The 23,122-nt window shown below is 43.4% G+C and overlaps 1 protein-coding gene across 3 annotated transcripts in view; it reads left to right on the top strand.

Moving 5' to 3' along the window:
* The window catches only part of LOC124290713 (adenosine deaminase domain-containing protein 1-like), an 85,961-nt gene that overhangs the window by 36,618 nt on the left and 26,221 nt on the right, over positions 1-23,122 (top strand). For all 3 annotated transcript variants that reach the window (XM_046727516.1, XM_046727515.1, XM_046727517.1), the window contains exons 6-7: positions 14,220-14,358; positions 17,747-17,879. In XM_046727516.1, the coding sequence (XP_046583472.1) occupies positions 14,220-14,358; positions 17,747-17,879 (272 nt within the window). The remainder of the gene's footprint in view (positions 1-14,219; positions 14,359-17,746; positions 17,880-23,122) is intronic.

The following is a 23,122-nucleotide window of genomic DNA, read 5'->3' as shown; positions in this document are numbered from 1 at the left end:
CCGAACGATGGGTATACTATCCATTCATCATCACCGGTGTTGACTAGGGCGTACCGAGTGTTGACGACCGCTCTTGAGGTATCTACTATATCACCTAGGGCTCCACGGAGGGGACTTCAACGCGTTTGTTAATGTTGTTTTTTAGTTGCAAGGCGTACAATTTACCATCTACTCCGGGGTCGTCGAAACCGCGTGTGTCCCCGAGGTCTGAGATCCCCGCATTGATGCATTTTTTCAACCTCATCCCGGGGCCTTGTGCGCTAGTCATTTTATGTGAAGCGTTATGCTGAGGTATCCTATATTCACAGGGTTATGATTCATATCTAACACCGATATTATCAGCTCAGGGATGTTGCCCCGGGTTAACCTCTTATACTGCCGCGGTGAAAACGACTCGGTTCTGCCGTCGTTGTATTTCTCCGTTCTCAACGGTACGGCTCTCAGTATCGTGGAAGGGTTTACTCGTGCCGGCACCGAACGCTTGAACGACTCGATTCGAAGGTACGTGTGGGCGCTGTTCCAACATCCTCGGTAAGGGGACTGCTTACGACGCTCAGAAACAGTTCGTTGTTAACGTCGAGGATGCTATCAATGCTCCAGTTGATCTCCCGAGTGCCATCAAACGCTACCAAGACGTGTTGGAATACGCCCGGTCGAAAGTCGACTACGTATTCGACATGGGACTGTACATGGCTCCGAGCGATATGCAACTGAGAGTAAAAAAAGTGGTGGGCTACAACAACGAAATAGTCATAGCCACGGCAGACCAAAAGTTGGGCGTCAACCCCGATGTTAACACCCCCCAAGTCCCGCCACCCACGACCGGTGAAACGGGTATAGTGGCGCCACCCCTCGTGGTGTCCTCATTTAGGACTCGAACGATGGTTTCCCGTACACGACTGATCTGGGATCGGAGGGCTTCCCGGTTTGAGGAAGCGGATTCCAACCGAGTCCGTCTCTCATCTTCCAAGTTTTTTATTCTCTCCTCGATACGACGTTTCATATCCTTGTCGTCCGTTTCGGTGAGTTTTACTTTCTCGCGAGCGATGTGCTCGTTGACTTCGTTCAGTTTCCCCATGTTGTTCACGAGTTCTCCGCGTACATGTTTCAAGGCTTCGTCTAGGCCTCGCAGTTCCCTCAGGGTAAATTCGAGGCCCGGCAAGGGGTTGGCATGGTACGCGGTCAATATTTTTTCGAGACTGTCTGATGTTTCTTTAGCAAGTTGGGGTACGTCCCCGGTATTACTGAGTTCGGGCCTGGCTGCTTGCAGATCTTGGACGACCTTCGGGGGAAGCTTAGGTCGCACGCCACCGTTATCTATGAAGCCTAGTTCATCACGGAGCAGTTGACTCCCACCAGGGCGACTGGTGAGTGTTGACAAAGCATACGGTCCTTTCCCGTCTTTTTTCATGATATCGACCCCCGGGTGAGCCTTCAATCGCAGCGTGCCCTTCTTATCGATGGTAAACTTGGCATAGTCTCGCCCCAACGGCTTCATGTTGTCTCTCTTTTCAACTGCGTTGTAATAATCGTCGACGGCCGGCACTTAGGGGTTGTTCGTGAATGTGGTGTCATCCTCCCCGAACGCCTGGGCACTATCATCCCACATATCATCCATAGGGATGTACTCATGACCGCCTTCAGCCATTATTTAATATTAAACTTTTATATTTTATCTATATAACAATGTATGGTAGGAAACTAGATCCTTGCCGAAGATCAAGAGAGCCTCTAGTGCGGAATGTAGGCCGAGCCATCATCAAGAAAACCACTATCAAGATCAGCGGTAATGAGGTGCTGAGCATCGACGACAGCGACGTCTTTCACTGCTACAGGGACCTCTGGAAAAGCAAGGGAGAACGCGTCAATGACGTGTACCAGGGCATCAGCAAATCGACCTGGTTGCTGGTGGGGTACGTCTTCACGCAAGACCAGTTAGACAAGATCACGGACGGTGAAAAGGCCATCGCCCAAGCGTACGGGAACAGGTTCTGCGTGCCGCTCGACTTCGAGTTGCTCACGGAACACGCGCCGTTTTACCAGGCCGCGCTGGGTGATAGGCTTGAATATGAGCTCACGTTTAACGACTACAGCAAAGTAGTGCGTACGCCAAACGGTGATGAGGCCAGTTACACCATCGACAACATCTCTCTGGAGTTCGACATGTTCACTAGCCCGGAGCTGGCAAGGCAGGTTCGAAGCCAGTACTCGGGGAAGGTGGCCATCTTGTACGACCGCATACTGAGGCTAGATCGGTCGTGCGGGATAAAAGCGACACTCTGTGGAATATCAATCTGAACGTGCCTGGCGCGATCAATGAAAGGTATCCTGGTCGTCCCAGTGGAGGATTACGATCCGTTCCGAAGGGACAGCGAGAAGTTTTTCAACCCCGAGATTGAAAAGGTGGAAGTGACCATCGGGGCGCGTGCCCAACCAGCTGTTCAGTCATGGTATGAGGGCATACCAGCAGTGGGATGAGATAAAAAAGCTACCGTCTATCAAACAACACCCATACATAACCAAAGACCTGGACCTATCATCCGTGCAGATCGGTGAATACCTGACCACCAAGTACGCGCTATGGTTGGACATGCGATCCACGGACGACGATAAACTGCACGGTAGCGGTCACCGCATCGACAACGGCAGCGAGGGGATAACAATCCAGATTACCAAGAAGGCTCAACCTGCGGGCAAGTTGAAGTTATATCTGTACATTATTATGGACGCGCAACTTAAAGGGGAAGTGTACACGAATAAATCACATTTATTCTTCTGTGAATCAAAGTGAACTGGTTTAATCAGTTAATACCAATGTTTGAAAATATACACTCATTTTTCTTACAATGTAAGTATAACCCTCAAAATAAGTGCTGAAATGTTATGGCAATATGAAGCCTTTGTTTGCCAAGTTAAACAGGCCAGAGTTACCGCCCTTTAATTATGACGTAATTGGTGCCACTTGATTTTAAACTGGTCTACTGTCTAGTCCCAAATCAAAAGATAATAATACTGAAATTAATCAAGTGAAAAAAGTTTGTGAAAATTCGAAAGAAGCATAAGAACAGAAAATGTAAGCAGCAGGACAGATTGATCGTGTGTGTTTTCATTCATAACCTCACCTCAATGAAAATACCAAATATGTATAACAATGTTGACGTCCGTATGACATCACTATCGGGAAGCGACTTTTTCAAAATGGCGTGTTCACTGACACAAGTACGCCGGAGTTGTCTAAGAAATTTTCGTTGTTTCAAGCAATGAAATATGCATAAATGTGACAGGTAGGTAGTCCGAAAATTCTGTCAGTCTGCTGGTTGTTATTTTATTCTTGTTTTCATTGTGACCAAGGGAAATAGTCAGAAATTAAGAGAGGTACCATCATCGTTTTGCGTGAGTTTGCGTCAGTCATGGCGTCATGCTTTCAGAAACCATGATATGTTGTGATGAATCTAGAAAATCAATCGAATACACCTATTTTATTTAACTATCGCTTGCTACGATACCTTTCCCATGCATGTTTTAAAACTAATGAGCATGTGTATGCAACAAGTAGGCGAGCGGATACACAGTGTTAAATCTGAGATTGGCTTTGTTTACATTTCAAATAAGTGGTCCTTTCCCAGCGCGGCATCTGATATATTTCGTTCGATTTCACTGAAACACTTCGAATTGTTGACAAAGTCCATTTGTCAGTTTATTTGGAACTGTATGAGAAATTCAGGGATTCGTGTCAGGAAGATGGTGTTGAACTATATACAATTGATTTTATGGGCGAAATAGAGCCGACATACATGTGACGTGATTTTATAAACACTCTGCAAATTGGCTGAAAATTCACTTTGACGTTAATTGTGTTTGCAAGCGTATTTTCCAAAACATTCTCAGCGATTCTCGGTTCATCGACAATGTTTCAGAACGAGCATTAGTGATTTGATCATACAACAACAAAACTACCGCTGATCACAATGATAGGTCTTTTTCTTTTAAATTCAATTCTCCCAGTAATATTTGACATTTGAATTAAGACACGCATAAAGCGCAGTGAATGGTGATGTAGTAATGTGTCAAAACTGGCGAGATTTTCGATGCATGTAATTTTCAGTATATTTCATCTACAATGAGCGGATGATATAGAAATCGGATTTCAAACAGAGTTCAAAAGTGCAAATTGCATTTATTTTCATGATGTACATGGATATGGTATCGATATCAAAGTGAAGGTGGAAGAGGAGGGACATATTGTACGATTTAAGTAGGAATTTTAGTAACAAACATAGAATGCCGGCACATTCGCCGATGGCAAGCTAGATGTAGTGCACATTTTAGTTTTTGTGAAAAAAGATACCGTTGAAAAGGCGACTGACACAGTTTGAATGTTATGCAATTTGGTTACATGGTAACACATTTAGTACAATGTATACGTTTTTTTCAAACTGCAACGTCATTACAGTGTAGAACTGATGACATAGCCAGCTGACGGCCAGGCAACAGGTGGATTAAAACAGTAGCCTGCGCATCGAGGCACAAGAACCACACCTATACCTGCACCACGTGAAATGGGTCTAATAAGGTCTAACGACGTCATTCGTTTATCATTTGGGCACCAATGACGTCATTTCCAAGGGACATAAGCCATGGTGTGTTTATTGTGGACACAGAACTCTCGGTAAATGTTGAAAATATGAATTGATATAACGCAAAAATTAGTTACTTCTGATATATGTACGGGTTTGGATATAAAACTACTTGACAAACATTTTTCATGATGAAAAAGTGCAAGACAAAAAGGTTTATTTTCGTGTACACTTGCCCTTTAATATAGATAATGGGAGATTCGTGCAAGCCATCTACTGATGGCCGAAGGCCACTGCCTGCTGGCGGTATTGATTTACCCCGCGACCCACACTGCGCCATATTGTGCGGGCAGACGGGCTGTGGGAAGACCGTTTTCGTGCTGGATATGTTGGAGGGGTACTACCGGGATGTGTTCGACAATATCGTTATCATGTGCCCTACCCTGCACATGAATAGAACGTACACGGAGAGACCTTGGGTGATGACGGACCCGGACGTACACAAAGTCGACCCGGGAACACGTCTGCAGGACTGGTTGAAATCTTACCACAACCAATTTAAAGGGGAGTCGACACTGTTCATACTGGACGACTGCAGCACTAATCGCGAGATAACAAAAAAGAGAGACATGCTATCGTACCTGGCCTTCTCCGGCCGGCACGCAAAGCACAGCGTCTGGGTACTAACGCAGAAGTTCAACTCGGTGTTGAAAGACCTCAGGGAGCAGACGCGATGGGTGGCCTTATTCCACTGCAAGGACAGGGATTCGTTCGAGGAGTGTTTGAGAGAGAACGATGTGATGAGCAAACATGATAGGGAACGTGTGAAGAAACAGCTCGCTGAAACTAAACATGCTAAGCTCGTGCTCAAGACCGACCAACCCGTGGCCTATAGGGTGTTTTAGCTTAGCAAAGCTTAGCAAATGCTTAGCAAATGCTTAGCAAAGCTTACCAATGCTTAGCGCTTAGCAATTAATTGTTACAGTTCTATGGGAAGACCGATGGTTGTTTTTGAAGTTCTCGTCGTGTGCAACTTAACGTTCATTTCGCTGTGTTTCGCCTGCATCGGGTATTATATTATTAAAACTAAAACTTGCTTATTACATTATAAGAGGGAGTGTGATGAATTGCTAGAACAACTGCTGGTGCCACAGGATCAACTATTGCCACAGGTGAGTGACGACAAGCGAGAGAGACTGGTGGCGCTGGCTGTCGGTGGCAAAGCCAAACATTACTTTGGGGACTGCACTCGAATAAAATTCACAAAATGTCAGGCGAAGAAATCGATAAGCTGTACGCTAGATACGAGGCTAGACTCGGGGCCGAGATGACAAAGACTATAGGATCGGCTATGACCCAGATATATACTGGTATTGCGTCGTACTTCCTTCCCATTCCACAAGAACGCTGACTTTACCTGTGGGAGGACCTTGAGAAAGACCCTTTCATTGAACACGCCTTGAGCTCTATCAGCTGCGTGCTGTACCACAAATACGGTATGTTTTTAGCCCCTGTGGCGGCGGCGATTATCACGGCAAAGCATTGCCAATTTAAGGAGGGGAAAAATAATAATAATAGTATACAAGATGGATGCTGCCCAAGAAATGACACAGGAGGTGACACCTCCGGAGAAGACCCCCCCCCAAACCCCTTCAGAGGAGCCCCCCACGTTGGGGGAACCCCAAACCCCCAGGGAGGTGACCCCTACAGTCACCAGGCAGAAGAACCCTAAGAGAGTAGCTGCCGGTCAAAAAAGGTGGTCTAACCAACATAAAAGTAACACGTGGAGCCGGGCTCCACTCCTGTTGATTGCAGGCGCAACTGCTGTCGTGGCTATCTCATGGTTATATAACAAACAAAACCCACAGGGAGCCCCGAGAGGAACCCCCACAATTAGAGGTCAACCCACATATCATGTTATAAATATATATTTTTTATATAATATACATAATGTCTGAGGGGAAAACGCGTTTGTCAACGACGATACCACGCCACCGTGGTCGCCAGTCTAGCTGTAGGGTGCGCTAGGTTGACCAAAATGGTGCTTAAACAACCGACTATCAAGCTAGATTTCAACGTGCAGGATATGGGTATGCTCATAATGAACCTGGGTATGGCGATGGCCACCAAGGACATCCTAGTAAAACAAGGGATCCTACCGGAAAATATTTTGAAGTAAATGTAATTATATATAGGATGGCTACGATCGCCATGATGGTCGGCGGGGCGTTAGTAAATGCCCTGGCATTTTCCGGGAGTAATTTCCTCTTCTCGAAACTAAGGGAGTTACACGCGGCTGAGATACAGACTGAACGGAAGCGGCATGACCTGGCGGTGGAGAAATTACAAGCAGCGCAATCCGAGTACGCGAAAAAACGTGTCCACAGGATCGATTACATTAACGAACAACTCAGGCGTGAGAACCATGCCGTTAAAACATTCCACGATGTCGACGACGCAGCGAGAGAATACTACCTACTAACAGGTAAACAGTTAGAACCACTCCATAAGCCCACACTCGCTCAGTACTACACACCATCCCCGGGGCAAATGGACCGGGAATTGATCTTTATCGCGCTGGGTCTAGCAGCGACTGCGTTGGTTGCAAAACAATTATACTAAGTACTCATATGGGTATGCCAAATATGAGACCTGCTCCGTACCGATGCCAATATATACTTATGGGGAAGACAGAGGCCTGTGGTAGAAACTGCAGGACTGAGGGGTACTGTTGTTTCCACATGGGAAGCCCGAACTACACGCGTTCTGTGTGTGGTATCGGGGTGAAAGGGCACTACTGCCTATGCAAAGCTCACGGGGCAAACGTAGTCAGGCATCATCTCATCTACGAGATGAAAAAGGACTACAGAAAAGAACGTAGGCGCCTCCTCAGGATAGCAGTGTAGTGCCCCAATTAAAGACTGTGGGCACACCTAGGTATAACAATGTTTGTGGAAATTGAGCCCAGGGAAAGTCGTTGCCTGAGAAGCTGGAAGATGGATGTGGGGGAAAGTATAGATATCAGTGTCCTCAAACCCATGATTGTTAGCGAACTATATAAGGGGTGCTCGTTTACAATCATGGTGAAAGTAGGGTTTGATGTGCCGTGGGCTGGGCACACTTGGAATTACTTTGATGGGGGCCGAGTAGATGTGCATGGGGAGATAGATATACTTGTTGACGACTCGTTGCAAGTAATACAAAACACCCCACTATGCTGCGCATGTTCCGGGTGGGTCGAGGGTATAATCGATAAGGTCTATCTAGATATTTACTAAAGGATTTTATGGGCGCCTCATTATTTTTTGATGGTTGGAGGAGTTACCTCCCTTGCCGGCGGCCCAATTAGAGATCGATATACTTAGGTGTGTACGCAACTATGTCTACTACTCACGAGCTCAAGCAGATCGCCAGGCGGCGGGGTGTAATTGGTTATTCTCGAATGACCAAACCAGTATTGTTGAGATTACTTAACATACAAGCCCCTCCCACGGTAAAACAACTAAAACTCCGAGCAAAAGAGCTAGGGTTGACGGGTTATTCCCGCCTGGGGAGAGCCGGGTTAGTGGCATTATTATTACACGACCCCGTAGCAAAGCCCCACACTGTAAAACAATTGAAAAAAGAGGCACGCGATTTGGGTTTAGGAGGTTATTCCCGTATGAGGAAACCACAGCTTGTAGAACTATTACGGCAGAATAGAGCTATTGACCTAGAGTTCATGCGCACTGAGCTCGCTGTTGGTAACTATTTGAGAGGCTGGCGCATGCATGTTGATAGGAACATAGACATCGCCGATATCAAGCCTCTAATCTCTGATAAAGTCAATGAGGAACTCAATGATTTGGGAAGTATAAGGTTTCAAATCACAGTGAAAATGTCGCTCGATAAACAGCAGGGCGCGGGGGGAACGCCCGCTGGGGTCATTGAGTACGTTCAGCCTTACTTCCGAGGTAAACAAGAGGTCGTGACTCATACAGAGACTATAGACGGGTCAATCGATATCAGTTTTCAGCAGATATGAGAATACCTAGAACGCTACAGACACATGGGGTCCGGGTGGGTTGTTGATAAAATCGATAATGTCTATCTAGACATAGCTAACTACGTGCTGTTCAGAGGCGGGTCGTACCTAGACTTGCCCCCCTACTATAAGAAAAAACAGGCCATGGTCAACGTCAAGAATAGAGGAGACGATTGCCTGAGGTTAGCTATCAGGTCAGCCTTGTTTCCAGCTGACACTAATTCGAACAGGCCTTCCAGCTATCCCCAAGATGATGGGCTCAACTGGGATGGTATAGATGAACCCACCCCCATATCTCAGATCACTAAAGTAGAAAAAAACAGAATAATATAGCCATAAACATCTTAGGGCACGAAGGTAACACAACAATAGTGCACAGGGTCAGCCCAGTGTTGGATCGCCGCGTTATCAATATATTCATGACCCAGCGAGGCGATAAGTACCCTTACACGTGGATAAAACACCTAAGCAGGCTGTTGCACGACCAGTCGAAACACGTTGGGAAAAAACACTTTTGCATACGATGCCTACACGGTTTCACACGAGCTGATTTATTAGAATCCCACCGGGAGGATTGCCAAGGTGTGGGGCAGACGGCCATACGAGTCGACATGCCTAAGGAAGGTGACAATATCCTAAAATTCGGCAACCACAAGAACCAAATGTCTGTGCCTTATGTCATCTACGCGACTTTGAACCCTTGGTCAAACCCGTTGAGGCTGTTGGGGGTACCCCAACCACACAGAAAACACAGGAGCATGAGGCCTGTGGGTTTGGATACGTGGTCGTCCGATGTGATGGGAAAACGAAAGCTCCGGTAGTGTATAGGGGTCCCGACGCGGCTGAAAAGTATCTAAAGTGTTTGCAGGAGGAAGAGAAAAGTATTAGGAATGCACTGTATACAGTCGCTCCCATGCGTATGACCCAAGCCGACAGTCTAGCTCACGCCTGCAGCACTCTTTGCCACATGTGTGACTCACCACTGAATGGTGATTCGGTGAGAGATCACTGCCACGTCACCGGTAAGTATAGAGGCGCAGCTTACAACGCGTGCAACCTCAAGCTTAGAATCACCCCCAAGACAATAAACATCCCCGTGGTCTTCCACAACTTGAGAGGGTACGACTCTCACTTGATCATGCAGGCCATCGCGAAAGTCGACGGCAACCTGACATGCATCCCCAACAACATGGAGAGATACATCTCCTTCAGCTTGAATGGTCTGAGGTTCATCGACTCGGTTCAGTTCCTCCTGTCATCACTCGACAGTCTGGTCAAGGCCAACGATACCTTCCCCATCACTGATCGATATACCGATGCCGGACTTCGACCCCTGCTGATGAGGAAGGGTGTGTACCCCTCGAAAGTACATGGATGGATTGGGCCAAGTTCGCCGAGACCGACTGCCTCCCATCAGAGAATTTTACAGCAACCTGACCGACTCGGCAATCACCCAAGACGATTACTTCGCGACGCCGATTAACGTATGGAATAAACTGGGCTGTAAGAATCTGGGTGACTATCACGACCTGTACTTGAGGACAGATGTACTGCTGCTAGCCGACGTGTTTGAGACGCTTAGGGCAGACGTATTTTAAGCAGTATCAACTCGACCCCGCATGGTACTACACCGGCCCAGGTCTGTCGTGGGATGCATTGTTGAAAAAGACCGGAGTTAAGTTGGAATTGCTCACCAATTACGACATGCACCTATTCATTGAGAAAGGCTTGCGAGGTGGGATTTCCATGGCTACCAAACGATACGAAAAGCAAATAATCAATAATGAAGGGCTACGACCGAAAGCAAGCCAACCAATCATATTCTCTACCTCGACGCCAACAACCTGTACGGCTGGGCCATGAGCCAGTATCTACCCACAGGGGGATTCGAATGGGCATCGCACGAGATCGATGTTATGAGCATCGCGGACGATTCGAACAAAGGCTATATCCTCGAGGTGGACTTGGAATACCCCAAGACATTGCACACATCGCACAACAGCTAGCCCCTAGCCCCCGAACGTATGAGGGTTAACCCAGACTGGATGTCTGAGTACCAACATAACTTGCTAGGTGGACGGGTGGCAGACGTTGAAAAACTAGTGCCCAACTTAATGAATAAGACCAAGTACATCGTTCAATATCGCAACCTACAGCTGTACCTGTCGTTGGGTATGAGGCTGACCAAAATACATAGGGTACTCGTGTTCAACCAGAGCCCCTGGATGGAGCCTTACATCAGAATGAACACAGACCTGCGAAAGATGGCCACCAGTGACTTTGAGAAAAACCTCTACAAGCTCATGAACAACTCGGTGTTCGGTAAGACTATGGAGAACCTTAGGAAATGCGTGACCGTGAAGCTGGTTCGGTCGAATGAGGAAGACAAGCTCAGGAGACTGATAGCCAGCCCGGCATTCAACCGGAGCAAGATATTCACCGACGACCTGGTTTCCCTACACATGAAGAAAAGCCACATCAAATTCAACCGGCCTGTTTATGTGGGGATGAGCATCCTCGATTTATCCAAACACCTGATGTACGACTTTTACTACAACGAGCTCAAGAAACAGTACGGTGACAGGTGTGAAGTGCTGTACACTGACACGGATTCCCTGCTGATGGGGATTCGAACCGAGGACGTGTATGAGGACATGAAAAAATGCCTTGATTTGTATGACACCAGCGACTACCCCAAGGACCATGCCATACACAGCACGGTAAATAAAAAGGTCCTAGGTAAGATGAAGGACGAGTGTGGCACGCCCATAGCCGAGTACATAGGTTTGAGACCCAAGATGTACTCCATCCTGAAGGCCGACAATGGTGAGATCCGGAAGGCGAAGGGTGTTAAGAAGTACGTGGTGAAACAACACATCAAACACGCCAGATTCAAGGAAGCCTTGTTCAAGACCCGTACCTTTAGACATAAAATGAACACGCTTAGAAGTGATGGGCATAGGATATACGGACTGACTATAAACAAGACGTCCCTGTCGCCGATGGACACTAAACGTTGGATAGCTATTGATGGGATAAACACGTACGCGTACGGGCATGAGAAAATTGAACCAAGAACATAGGTGTATATATAAACACGATACCCTGTCTAGACGACATGTCACGGAACCAGAGAAAGTTTGAGGCTATTTACTACAGCCCGCGTGGGTACTGGAAAGGAGTTAGCGCCGTACATAAGCTGGCCAAAATGGCGCGAGTACCCCCGGAGGAGGCCAAAGCCTGGCTTGAAAACAAGCCCTGTGGCAGATCTATTTACCGGCACCACGCCACGCAAGCCTAGAAGGAAGTTCTGTATTAACATACCCAATAGCGTTCACCAGGCCGACCTCCTGTTCCTACCCCACGACAAGAGGTACAAGTATGCCCTAACCGTCGTGGACGTTGCCAGTCGCTACAAGGAAGCCGAACCCTTAACCACGAAAGACTCGGCCCAGGTAGCCCGCGGATTCAAACGCATATACAAGCGCAGTCCGCTGACGTGGCCCACAGAGCTGCAAGTCGACCTTGGCCGGGAGTTCATGGGTGTCGTGTCACACCTGCTAGACAAACACGATACCAAGGTCAGGCGTGGCACGGACGGAGCCCATCGCAGCCAAGCCATAGTTGAGAGATTCAATAGGACTTTGGCTGAGCTCTTATTCGGACATCAGTATGCGAGAGAGATGACCAACCCGGGGAAACGATCGACTGAATGGGTAGCGCGGTTACCTCAGGTGGTGTCGGCCATAAACCATGAAGCCACTCGGCTCACCGGCAAGAAACCAGCCGACGCTATCAAACTAAAATCAATAGTGGCAGAGTCGGCTGCGCCATTGGGTGGGAAAGAGAAACAGATACCAGATAGGGCCCTCGTGAGGTACCTATACCAGCCGGGGGAACACGAGGGTGATAGTCGTAAGCGAGCCACCGATCCTATATGGTCAGTCAAAACTTACAACATAGATAAAGTGGACATCAAAGCCGACGAGCCGAACTTGTACTACTTGAGAGATGGGCCAGGGAGAGGGTTTGTTAGAGAAGAATTATTAGTCATACCGTACGGTACAATGTTACCCCCTGTCAACACATCATAGCGGCACAGTAGTGCCACGTGGGGTCGGGAAGATAACTGGGGGTTCAAAAGTAGTAGATACAATGGTGGCGAGATCTAAGGGCCTAACAAAAGCTTTATTTGTGAAATAAGGCTTTGCAGAGGCTTTTGTTGGACTTGATCCCCGACTATCATTATATATACTACTTGTATAGTTTGTTTATTCCATTGTAGAGTTTTTCCTTTTTTGTAATGGTGAATTGAAGTTTCTGTGTATGTCCTTAATCATAATGCTGAATCTTGTTACTGGGATACGGCGTGGTTGAAGTTGATTGGTTGAAGTTTTGCTGATGGATTGACAAGTTCATACCTGTAATACACACACACACACACGTAAGAAACATGCATATTGGAAAAATATATTGCACAATGCAAAATAGAATCACTCATATACATGTACATGTTATTTCTTCAAGACGGAAAACCAGGCCTGTTACTGCATCATATACTAACAACCCAATTAAACTGATAACTCTGTCACTAAACTATAAGATGTTCCGTTGAGATTGACATCCAGTGATCAAGGGAAAAACAAGCGCCTTTAAGCAGCTGAGCTGGATATCGGCGCTATACAAATGTTAGTGTGTGTGTGTGTGTGTGTGTGTGTGTGCGTGCGTGCGTGCGTGCGTGCGTGTGTGTATGTAAACACATCTGTAGCATATCAATTCAGTCAGTGGGAACCTTTACGAGACCAATGGTTGCCCTTTGCTGGTAGATCCTATCATTGACATTGATTATCACAAAATATAAAAAGATTTATGTGAACCAAGATGATTGTGAAGATGACCAGGTTGAAGGATCCTTGACCCTGTTTAACAGGCAGGTCACTACCTACATCAGCTGGTCTGCCGCCAGTGTCTGACATGTCCCCCACCCCCTCACAGTATTAAATAGTTGTTAACTTTCACTGTTGTACAGGGGTGGAAATAACTTTAATATTGCTGATGTTGTACTCCGGTACAGTGGCACATGTAAAATCACTTGCCCTGATAATTTTTCGACTATACCGACCGTTTTCTTGTTGATTTTTTACATAAACAACATAATTAACATTGGAAAGTCAACTGGACACCGGTACAGTGTGATATACAAATTTGCTTGCCCGACAGAAAAAAACACTGGACTCGGACATCGGTATTTTCCACCCCTGTTGTAGAAACTCTATAGAGAAAATCTTTTCCTTTCACTTCTCCACAACACACCAGAGAAATATCTTGTTCTTTGACATTCACTTCTATCGAACACACTAGAAAAATCAGATTGTTCTTTGCCGTTCAGTCCTTTAACACTAAAGAAACTGTTTTAGAACATGGGAGGAAAAACTTATTCTTTGACTTTCACTGCATTAAAACAATTCACAGTGAATTTTCACTAGTTTTGTTACTTCTTTTATTTCGACAAAGTATCATGCTGTCTTTAAGATGAAAGTGAAAATTCCTAAATATCAACAGACTTAAGATGTGTGCAGCTAGCAAGTTGTAGTGAGCTTGTCCACTGTCTCCACTAGGTGCCCAGTGGGATAGAAGACCTTCCTCTTCCAGACAAGATGGCCAACATTGCCTATCAGAAACTCTTCAGTGTCCTTCAACATGTTCCAGACTTGTATGCTGTAAAGAAAAATTTTGCTGCCTTTATTGTGCAGAGAAGTAAGTTTTTGACTGAATGTCTTGCCTCTTGAATTTCTTGTGCACTTATCAGGCAGTCTTTAGGTCTACTTTTAGCATAAGATGTTGAATAGAATGTTGGTGGTTATTAGGATTAGGTTGAATTTCCAACCTTCATTGAACCTTTTGTGTCTTGAATATATTGACTTTTTTCTGTAACTTTGTTGTATAAAATATTTAAATATTTTATTTTGTTGTTGTAGTAATATTTTTTGTTACTTATATTTCCATATTCTTGTTTACCCTGTGCATTGCGTGTCCTCAAGGCAAGTTTGTCCACTAGCCTGTATCAAGGGCTGATTCACAAGCCTAGCACAGACAGTATGTGATTAGTTATCAGACTGCTGTTCTTGTTTCAAATTCCTTCACAAAAGATGGCTATCACAGCACTATCACTTGGCTGACAGTTAGTTGACAAAGGTTTGAGATTTCATCCCGACAAAGAACAAACTTGTAGATTTTCACAGTGAAGGTACTTATTACTGCTGCTTGTCGCTATTACGGCACATCCAGGTAACATGGAATGTTAAGCAGGGGATCATCTGAAAACAAACACTTCTCAGTCACTCTGATAACATTTATAATTTGATTATTCAACAACAATACAGCTTTCACTACAGTATATATGTACATGGGAGAGTTGATTGAAATCTTTCAAACACTTCCATAATATTGTCTTTGCTTGATGTTCGGAATAATTTCAACACAAATACAACGAGATGACTGTCAGATGATGATCCAACAGGAGATACAGTTTGTCAGTGAAAACATTACATATGAAATAAGACTTCACTAGACATGATTATTTACCATGTCAATTGTATTGATCTCAAACTAACACGCGAAGGACAAACTGGGAGGCATTGTTTTATGCATTGATTAGAAGAAATTGTGTCTAAATCTATTATTTAACAAGGACACATAGATCAATTCACTCACATGTCACAAACAATAGTCAAACTTTTGGATCAAGTCTAGAAATATATTGAACACTTTTGGAATGTTACAGTGTAACAACAGTTGAAGTACAGTTTGGATTTCTTAATGCAGTGATGCTCAGGAAGATCTCTGGTATTGTTGAAAAATGTCAAAACTCATTCTACATGGGTATTATATGTTCCCAAGTCTACACTCTTGTATTTGAGGAAAAGGTGTGTGCTATGCCTTAGAAAATATACTTGTTTCTCTGACAGATCTGTAATATAGATATTTTGTAGTGATGAGGAAAAGGTGTGTGCTATGCCTTAGAAAATATACTTGTTTCTCTGACAGATCTGTAATATAGATATTTTGTAGTGATGAGGAAAAGGTGTGTGCTATGCCTTAGAAAATATACTTGTTTCTCTGACAGATCTGTAATATAGATATTTTGTAGTGATGAGGAAAAGGTGTGTGCTATGCCTTAGAAAATATACTTGTTTCTCTGACAGATCTGTAATATAGATATTTTGTAGTGATGAGGAAAAGGTGTGTGCTATGCCTTAGAAAATATACTTGTTTCTCTGACAGATCTGTAATATAGATATTTAGTAGTGATGTGGAAAAGGTGTGTGCTATGCCTTAGAAAATAAACTTGTTTCTCTGACAGATCTGTAATATAGATATTTTGTAGTGATGAGGAAAAGGTGTGTGCTATGCCTTAGAAAATAAACTTGTTTCTCTGACAGATCTGTAATATAGATATTTTGTAGTGATGAGGAAAAGGTGTGTGCTATGCCTTAGAAAATAAACTTGTTTCTCTGACAGATCTGTAATATAGATATTTTGTAGTGATGAGGAAAAGGTGTGTGCTATGCCTTAGAAAATAAACTTGTTTCTCTGACAGATCTGTAATATAGATATTTTGTAGTGATGAGGAAAAGGTGTGTGCTATGCCTTAGAAAATAAACTTGTTTCTCTGACAAAATAAACTTTTGTAGTGATGAGGAAAAGGTGTGTGCTATGCCTCTTGTTTCTCTGACAGATCTGTAATATAGATATTTTGTAGTGATGAGGAAAAGGTGTGTTCTATGCCTTAGAAAATAAACTTGTTTCTCTGACAGATCTGTAATATAGATATTTTGTAGTGATGTGGGTTTTACCATATATTTGGGATTACACTTTCTTAGTTACATAGGTTACATTTAACCACTTTCTAAATAACGTTGTGTACTGATGTGGGAGAAATCATTTTGCATGAGTGCTTCACTATGGACACTAGGGAGCAATTATTTTGACACTGATACTGTTAACTGAAAAGGTGGTGCAACCTTTCTGTTATAAGTGTGAATTCTGAAGTGCTGATTCAAATTAGTTGTAACAACGAATGAAAGTATTACACTGGCATTGCAATGCTTCACATTTCAGAAGTCCAGTTTCTGCATGTGCAATGAATGCCACAAAACATGTAGTATTTGCATGAGATGTTAAAGTGACATGAACTGAAACAGTGTGTCCGCCACGTCGCCTCAATCAGCAGTTGGTTAAGTACTCGTTACACTGATATGATGGTTTCAACTTGATAAGGAATGTCAGTAAATCTGAGGATTCAACACCTAAAATATCACAACAATGCATAGATTGTTTGATTATTACGTTGATTTCATTGTGTTCACCTTTACTGGACATGACTTTGATCTTTATAGTAACACTTCATACCAGTCTAAGTAAACTTAAGCTCAGTATTATTCGTTACACTGCTCTACTGAGTCTAACAAAACCTTGTGGAAGGTCGCGTCAGGTAACCTTTGAGCGACCTATGACCGCCCAATCAAACGCGAGACGGACGAACAGATTTAACCAATCAGACAATGGCTACTATTTAGGGTTCCGGCAGTACTTACAAAATGGATTTTCTCTTCCCCGGTCGCCAACACTGATCTCACAACAAATGAAAACCCACATAAAACACAGATATATGACCTGCAGAATATACGCTTTTGGGTTTCTGTTGACATGGTTATCATTAGCTAATATTTCTGCAAGCTGACATCCTTGAATACTGACAAAAACGTTATTTTCAGCGAATGTTTACTCATTGCGTGTATCACTCGGAAGCGTTCGTGCGCAAAAATAGCATTCAGAATCGTTCAAGTTTTTGAGGGAAAGGTTCACACGGTATGTGCGAATGTTAACTTTCGCAATTTGGTAAGCTGTGTTCTGATTGGTCAGTCCAAAAGGTTAGCTGATGTGACCTTCTACTAGGTTTTGTTAGACTCAGTATAGCAATGTAACGAATAATACTGAGCCTCAGTTTACTTAGACTGCACTTGATACTAAATACGCTTTACATCATGGATACTGCCTTTGCACCATTTTCTTGTGGTCGACAAGAAGACAAGTGAGTGTGAACCCTAGTTCTGAATGCTGTATATCTATGCTGTGTCTTCAGGCTCCACAGATGTTGGGGAAGTGGTAGCCATTGGTGTTGGTAACACCTGTCTGTCCTCCAGTAATCTGACCACTGATGGACGCACCCTCATTGACAGCTATGCTGTAACAGTGGCAAGAAGGGCCTTACTCAAGTAAGTGCATGTACTACAAGTAAATCATCCACAGCATAATCTCATAACTTGCATGCAGTACAAAAAACTCTTATACTAACTTCTAAAATGACAAATATAGAAGGGGAAAACACAAATGAGGTTATCACTGTTCACAACTTTTTCTCAGAAGATGAAATAGATTATCTTCTAGCCTCTGACAACTGTCCATTGTAAACAGTTGCAGCTCCCAAACCACTCCTTTGATAAAACGTACAAGATTTCATTAATGATCCCAGGTACGGTGTCTCTGTAATATCCGAAAAGAATTTCAGTCCCGTTTTAAAATGTGTCTAATTTTAAGATGAGAGAGATTTTGAAAATGGAATTTCTGTAATGAGCTATGTTATATTTCGTATTACACTTCATGAGTAAAATACAGATTCTAGTACTTCAGGGGATTGAGCTCTATCTGTGGTTTGGACCCACACAATGCGAGTAGGGCACCTAATCGCCAGCACACAAAGTCAGAGATCTAGCCAACTCAGCCACTGCTACCTCCACAAAAACGGAAGTCGGTCAGTCGTTAGTCCAGATTACATACTTTGTGTATAAGTGTGACTAGGCACAGCTCTTTTGTTAGATATATCTTCGGAACAGCTTAATTAGATTTAATTGATAACACAAAGTTCAACTTACAAAGTAAAACCTGGGAAAAAGTTTTACTGGCAAGCTGTAAGACCCCTTCCCAAGATGAAACACTCATCCTCTTGTTTTTCAAACCATGGAGTGGAAAAAAACCTGAAACAAAGTTTTCAGCCTCTTCTAACACCTCACCCAAACACAGCCCTACTCCATCTATTGTTGCAGGCAGTCACTAGAAGATATTGCAAAGTATGCATCTTGACCATGACCATGTGGACTCCCAACTCACGTTAACTTCCTAGTGTGCAGACAACCTATATGAGAATGGAATATCTCTTTGATGCTTCAGAGAAGTATTTACAAAAGTTAAGAATAAGAAGAGAAGAAAAAAGACCCAAAGAGACTAACAAAGAAAGAAAATGACTCACATGAGCAGTCTTCTAGCAAAAAATCTAGAGGACAACAAAGAAGGCTTGACAGTCGACTGCAGTTTCGCTTATCCATCCCAAAGACACGTTCTTGGAGGGACCTTTTGCCTGATACATAAGCAAAAATCTTCGGTGCCTCCTGGGGACCCTCTGATACTCCCATACTGTTAGTTGCTTTGAGAGAAGTATTCCTTAGGTGAACCCTCTTCAGGATTCGTCAATCCATGAGTCACATTTGTCGGTCCTTCCAGAAGAGTTGGCAACCAATCTGTCTGGCTTGCTGATCCCTCCAATAGATTTGACGATCGCTTCCATTCTTCCCTCTCGCTATCCATTTTGACATCCCTCCCATTTACTGTTCCAAATGTGACATCTTACCATTATCTGTCATTTCTGATTACCTCTTCCTTGATCCTACAACCGTCGATCATATGCAGGTCGGCGATGGTACAGCTGTTGGTCACATGTATATTATAAATCCTTCATCCCTCAATCCAGCCTTCATCATCAATTCTACAGACACCGATCGTACCTAGCTCGTTGATCCTACAGCCATCTTTCACATCAACTTCCCTCTGCTTGCTACCATATCATCATCCAGATACTTCTTCCCACAGTCAGTATTTGACTCCTGCTTGGGCCTGCAGACCTGGATCTTCAATCCAAATACAGGATAGTGTTGTGATACCAGCCCAGGTTTAGCCATGCCTCCTGTAATCTCCAGGTAGGACCCTATTACAACAGATTGTTGATCCTCTTTGGCCCCTACTTCATCAATCACTGCTCAACCCATGCTCCCCGTCTTAAGGGATCGTCGCTCCCAGGATCTTCAGACTTAGATTAGGCCTATGGACTTTGATGCCATTCTACAGCTTTCGGCAATCCTATCTGAATACCAGCCTTTATCTTCCCAGCTTGATGTATCTATGCCTCTGACAGTTCCTAGGCAGGACCCTACTCCTACTTGCCATTAATCCAGTCAAGACACTACTTCATGAGTCCCTCCTCAACCTGTCTTGCCAGTCATTATGATGATCAGCTTTCTGACATGATCCATATTTCACACACAGTTGCCTATCATGGATCTCATGTCGCAGTACCCTCAAGCAGCTATACATCTTCCCTTGTCTAGTTTGTAATACTGATGCTTTTTCGCTCCACTGTTGGATCCAGACTTTGTATAGTGAGTCCCAGGTAAGAATGCCCGCCTCAGTTTTGTATGCAACCAGGCTTAAAAAAAAAATCATGGCATGACCAAAGCCCGAAAAAATATTCATATATCCAAGCCATTGACATTGACTTATCATAGAGATGGTTCATGGTGTCCAAATGGATGTTAGAATCCACCAGACATAGACTGATGTAGTGCTGATGAACTTTGAGGCTCCAAATGTGATTGGAGTGAGTGAGTGAGTGAATGAGTTTAGTTTTACGCCGCACTCAGCAATATTCCAGCTATATGGCGGCGGCGGTCTGTAAATAATTGAGTCTGGACCAGACAGTCCAGTGATCAACACCATGAGCATCGATCTGCGCAAGTGGGAACCGATGACACGTGTCAACCAAGCCAGCCGCGTGACCACCTGATCCTGTTAGTCGCCTCTTACAACAAGCATGGGTTACTGAAGGTTCATTCTAACCTGGACCTTCACGGGCAAAGATTGGAGTGAAAACAGACGATCGTTTAATAAAGATGAGAAGAAGGGTAGTTACTTTTTCTTATATATAGGGCAGGCTGGTATAACTGAATGTTAACAGAAGATGAAGGACAAAAGGACAAAGTTTCATGACTGCTGTATCTGCGACACCTCTGTAGACAAAAGACTTGGTAATTTTGACCCAAATTGGAGGTTATCGAAAGACCCTTTTTTCGCAAACATCCAACATCATTTTTACCCCTCAACTATAACCATTACAGACCATTTAAGTATGTTGTTTGACGAGTTAGCAATACAAACAGTACGCCCCATGGGGAAATGTCCAGAAAAGAATTTATTATGGCTAGGGAGATGCAGGTTACGGGAGGTTGCATTTTTTGCTTACAGCTGATTGGCTGCTTCATAATGCTGCCATTTGATTAGCTGACGGAACTATTTTCCCCCCATTCGTTCAAAATGTACATTCATTTTTTCCTGCATGAACAATATAACCACATATGCATGATGCTTCACATTTACCATATCAAACATTCTTCTGTGTACATGTGTATTTATTTTCAAATTTCAGTATTAATCAATGCTTTTGATACACACGAAAAATAAGTTAATCAGATTTGGTAAAACAATAAATTTGCACAAACTGTCGTCTTCTTAGAACAGGAAACAAAAACAAGAATGGCTACATATCTATCAATGATAAAATGAGAGAAGTATGGACACCCCTGCAAATTAAATACCAGTAATGCAAGCTACTCACCATAAACAAAATATTTTTTTTAAATCCATTCAATTAATGTGTGCTTGCCAATCACCAAAAGTCAAGTTTCCAGTGCACTGATTGACCCTGTTCAGGCAGTTACTCGGCCTGTGTCCAGGATACACCCTCCACTGCCACTTGTAACTCAAGTGTTGTGTCTATCCATCTTCATCCATACTCACTGTGTTTTCTGGTCCACTGCAGCTATGTATCCTAAGTGAACATGTCTGTCCTGTCTGATGATGGACAAAACTCCTTCAAAACATTTTAGTATCCAAGAGAAATCATCTGATTCAGAATAAGACTGCATCACTGTAAACTCCTTTCCCAGCACAGCCTGTATACTTTTGGTTTTCTTACACATGTGAACAATAACTGCCAGTTTCTTGCACAATGTGAGTTTGTGCTTCATAACCATTGATCACATCAAGATCAGGGTCAGGAACCTCTCAGTGTTTATATTTGACATTGACTGTTGCGTAAAAACATTTGTTCTCATAAAATTGATCATTGGATAACCATCACGTGTTGTAGAATCTTTTTATACCATTACTTAGAGCTGATGCTGGAGAAGTCACTAGCTTGTAACTATTTCCACTCTGTAATGATGTAAACCTAACCTGGTACAATGATGATGGTTAAACTAGCTTGTGAACAGTTTGAAGTAAAGTGTCTGTGTCTGCTTATCAGATATCCTGTATCAGTTATTTTGAAATACTTAATGTTGATGAGAAATGAAGCCAAAATGATTCTTAGTGCATTATTTTAGAATATTGCGATTTATATCCCTAGAACTAAATTTATTACAATCATGGAATCAGTATGTAGTTGGATTGTGCTTTGGTGAAATTCCCAGAATTTATTGCCATTTCACACATGTATGAAAATCACAAAATGTGTCTTCTCCTCTTACGTAAAGGATGAATGTAGGAATGTTTTTAGCTTCTTGTGTTGTATTTGATGGTAGGTGATAAAAACAATAAACTACCGTATATGACCGTCTATAAGACGACCCCATGGATAAGACGACCCCCAAACTTGACCCTTAAAATCAGTGTCAAAATGGTATGTTTCATGCATAAGTCGATCCCCTGCGATGGGGTCCTAATCGCGGCAAACACAGACCACAGACAACTGGCAGTTACCAATAATTGTAACTTTGGTCCACATTATTCAAAGAATTCACAATCATATATATTGTGTCTACTCACGGATCGAAACGAAGTGTAGTTGACAGAAAATGCATAATATATTTTGCTTCTCTAAATATCATATTTATTGTAGCAACAAACTGGCTTGCTTATTTTACCCCATTCAACAATCACGAACTGATTACCGCATCGTTTTCCTCACTCATGAGGAGGAAGGACAGATTATGCGTTCCTTGTGAATCAAATTTTGTAAGTAACTCGTCAAGGCTTGAGACGTTACAAATTTGAATTCACTTGAGATAGATGATCGTTCTTTCCTCATCACTCATACATTATTGTTGCTATCCAGTTTATCTAACACATGCAGCAAGTGGACGGGCCTCGATATACAGTTTACATATAAAACATTGTTTCCTGTGTTGACTTGACCTTCACTCGAGGACATAGTGGAGATTCAGGTTCACTGAAAATGAATTATAATCATGACATAGTTATTAGTACGACTGAGACATACATTTTGTCTGCAATGAAAATCCAGTATTGTATATTGTACCACTTGAAATGTATTGCATTTGCCACAAGATTTCTATTTACCAGACCACCTCCGCGGTGTAGTGGTTAAAGCATCTGCGTGTTCAATCCCTGG

This window comes from Haliotis rubra, unplaced genomic scaffold (genome assembly GCF_003918875.1).
Source record: "Haliotis rubra isolate DU_JTF1 unplaced genomic scaffold, ASM391887v1 Scf471, whole genome shotgun sequence".
NCBI lineage: Eukaryota > Metazoa > Mollusca > Gastropoda > Lepetellida > Haliotidae > Haliotis > Haliotis rubra.
This window is presented reverse-complemented; position numbering and strand designations above follow the sequence as displayed.